Consider the following 3,770-nt stretch of genomic DNA (forward strand, 5'->3'; position numbering starts at 1 on the left):
GTGAGGGTACCTGGGCACTAGTCCTGTTTGATTGTGCAATTCAGGGATGTTTGCCAGGTTACTAGTAGCTTGTTGTGAAACCCTTACCCTCTGTTCCCTTTGGTTGAACAAATGAGTGTGTGTGCGCGCGCGCGCGCGCGTGTGTGTGTATTACAAGTATCCTTGTGTTGGCATTTTTAAGAAAGAATGGTTTTTAAGAAAGAATGGTTTTAAGGTTTCTCCACACCTCTTCTTTTCTCTTCTCTCCTTTGATTTGTCCAAACATTTTATATTTGTTTTTTTCACTTTACCTATTTTAAATGTTGTCTTTTCTTTTCTGTACAATTTATTTGTTATCCATTTAGGGCTTACTGAACCTCGGAGAGTTTAGGTATAACTATTAGGAAAGTATATATATATGAAAAGTCTATAGGAAAGTAAACTCCTTGTCATTGTGCACACCACTGAACACAACCAAATGTGACCTCTGCTTTAACCCATCACCAAAGTGAACAGTGGGCAGCTTTAAGGGTTACAGCTGGTGGACTCGAACCTGTAGCCTTCTGTACCCTAGTTTATATGAACAAACTTTTTGTGGATTTTTATGCTATTAGGTTCTTGGTGACAGAGGAGAATATCTGTATTCCCAGTGTAGGAATGGCAAATCATGAATCCCACAAGTATGTATCATCACATTTACGCCATAATATTTTATATTTATTTATTATCATTTCACACTATTTAGCTTTTTTCTCATTTTATTCTGCAATGTGATGTTCGTGAGGAGCACAACACAAGCGCTCGGTTCCTCTGATCACAAGATGTACCTGTTTGGAAAAGTACAGAGTGAAAACAGTTAAATCAGTGTAAACAGCCAGTGTGTGTGTTGACACTCAAGGCCTTTAACAGTATAAACCTTGATATGTTTGTCCCGAAGCCTCTTCAACAACTGACACAGATTCACGATTGCCACCGTGTTTGGCTTTTTCACAACTGTTGAACTCAGGAGCCTTTGACGGACGACCAGAGCACACAAAAACACTGCCAAGTGTTATAACACCGCCAGGGGTGACTTTACCTTTGCTTTTACCCAATCACACTCTTTGCTTTGGAGAGCTGCCAAGTGTCATTCACCTGAAACATGTGTAGAAGTGAACTCAAAACAAGAGTTGTGTGTTGATTTTGTGGGTACAGGGATGAGAGGCGTCGAGATCAAAGAGTGTTTGTGTCACCGTGATGTAGCATCTCCTTGAGTGTCACGGATGTGAACAACTTCACTGCTGTAGTCTCAGAACACAGCGACAACAAAGTTTTTATTTTACCTTGACTAATTAACCGCAGAGCTGTCGAAGGAGATCTTTATGCATGTCTTTCTTCAATTCCTGTGGGTAAATCAGCCTTTTGTTCAACAAAACAGGCGCAGGTTTACTACTAACTAACTGATGGACTTAGAACATCATTATATTTTAGTATATATACTTTTTGAGACAATTTTGTTTGGTGGAGCATCGTGGGATTGTTCCGATTTTAAAACGTGTGGTTGCTCAAATGGATTTGATAGTTACAGGGTCCCTAAAATTCCAATGCAAAATGCACATTTTTACACAGTCGGCATCCAGTGCCCTGCTGTTAAATGCTTTGATTAAAATGACCTATAGGTTTCATATTTATTATTATTTATGGTAAATACATTTACAAAGAAACATGCAGACAACAAATGTAAAAAATAATTGCAAACAGGTCTAATACATCTAATACATATTCTGGAGAATATTCTGGACCATTTCATCCTTGTCTTAAATTGTTAAAATAACAATGAACAGACTTTATGTAAAGAAAACATTAAAGCAGCAACATGCAACTGTAATGAAATAAAATATTCATCTGCATTTGGAAAACTAATATCATAAAACATTTACCAAAAAAAAAAAAAACAATTAACAACTCTAAACCAGGATTTAAACCTAAAAATGTTAATACGGTACAAACAGTCCTTCTGCAACGCTTTTGCGTACCACTAGGGGACCGAATATATCGTATAGAATAGAATAGAATCATGTACAGTATTCAGTTTATACACAAGTAAAGGAAAACTTTCATAATCTGTAAAATAAAACCTTGGCCCTAAGTACAATGAGGTTTACCTGTATGTGTATATTTCTAATCGATCGCTTCATAATCTGTAAAATAAAACCTTGGCCCAAAGTACAATAAGGTTTATCTGTATATGCATATTTCTAATCGATTTATTGATACAGCACGTCATCTGTGATTACAGCTGAAGCTGTTTTTCTACTTAGTGACAATTATGCAAAATGAGCAAATGGTGCCCTCTTTTGGTCAGTGTTGGCAGTGATCCAAAGGTGCGTACAATAGATTATTAAGCGTTTTCAGTCATCGTTTTTGTACTGACGTACCTCACTTCACCCCCCAACCCCAAGTATTTTTGGTGTTAAATGTGCGTTTTAAAGAACAAATAAAATATAAATGAACTTTAAATAATTGGAAAATAACGTTTTGTATTTCACCTACGTAGTTTGGTTTACTGTATGATAAAAAAAGTGTTTTTTACAAAACTACACGTAAAAAAAATTACAAAGTGTTTTTTACAAAACCACACTTAAATCAGGAGATCTAATAGACTATATTTTTTAATGTGAAAATCTGTTTTAACTAATGCAACCCTATTGGTCGATGTGAATACCAAGCTGATCTCACTCAGATTACGATCTTGATGCCTGGCTTTCATATCCTGTTAAAATGATTCAAGGTCTACTTCAATTCTCATCTTATTTCAACAAAAGCATGAGATAAACCATGATGAGAGATAAGAGTGAGTGCCACCTGACTGGCAGCAGGGCCATCCATCCTGTTATTATACACTAGTCTCTGAACAGAACACTCCACCACACAAAGCCTCAGTGAACGGTTTCATTTTATTTATGCATTGTGAAAAACAGGTACAAAATTATTTAATTTCAGTGCTCATGGTGCATCATTTCAATCTTAATGTAATCTTTAATTACAGATTAATAGAAGATGACACTGATGTCACATCAGGTGATTGGAATGATTTCAGGCCTAAAGTTGTTTTTCCAGCTTTAAAACTTTGACATTAGACAAAGCTACAATCCACAAGGGAAAATCATGTTTGGATTGAAAGACTATGTGGCGGAATCCCATTTTTTTATACAGCGCCACAGCAGCTTTCTGGATGGAGCTGGTCTCCAGCATCACCTTGGAGAAGCCTCGTTCCCTACAGAAATCAACAACAGTTTGTGCCAACCTGTGACCCAACCCCATCCGCCTGCACGTGGGTGAAACGATCATCCTGAGCAGTTCACCACACTTTTCTTTTCCATTTTGCTGGCCCTTAACAGCCACCATACCAAGGATCTGAACCCTCCCGTCAACTTCAGCTTCAGCCACCCAAAGGCAGTCATCGGGTCTGCTCATATAGTTCCTAGAAATCTCCTGCATGTCTGTCACGAGTTTCCTTCTGACAAACCCATCGTATATGTAATAACCGCTGTAATAGACGAGGCTCATCCAGAGAGCAGGTAAAACAACAGCCCCGAACACAGAGGCGACGATGTATCCAACCACACACAGAGCCAGGGTGATGACGAGGTAGAGGGGGGAGCTCATGTTGTTTTTAAAGCACGGAACGATGTGCTCCCGGATGCCCCAACTGAAGAGAGCACGCACTGCATCCCTGTCGACAGGACGGTATGGACGGACCAGCAGCTTCATGATCGCAGGCGACTGAAGCGGAGGGAAAGAAGTCAACA

The 3,770-nt window shown here is 38.7% G+C and overlaps 1 protein-coding gene across 3 annotated transcripts in view; it reads right to left on the reverse strand.

Moving 5' to 3' along the window:
* Positions 1-2,896: 2,896 nt before the first annotated feature.
* The window catches only part of nat8l2 (N-acetyltransferase 8-like 2), a 3,343-nt gene continuing 2,469 nt past the window's right edge, over positions 2,897-3,770 (reverse strand). For 2 of the 3 annotated variants that reach the window (XM_025059768.1, XM_008321139.2), the window contains exon 3: positions 2,897-3,744. In XM_025059768.1, coding sequence (XP_024915536.1) covers positions 3,061-3,732 — 672 coding nt within the window. In that variant the 5' untranslated portion in view covers positions 3,733-3,744 and the 3' untranslated portion in view covers positions 2,897-3,060. The other variant, XM_025059769.1, reaches the window with a different exon arrangement.

This window comes from Cynoglossus semilaevis, chromosome 11, assembly GCF_000523025.1.
Source record: "Cynoglossus semilaevis isolate Cse_v1.0 chromosome 11, Cse_v1.0, whole genome shotgun sequence".
Lineage (NCBI taxonomy): Eukaryota > Metazoa > Chordata > Actinopteri > Pleuronectiformes > Cynoglossidae > Cynoglossus > Cynoglossus semilaevis.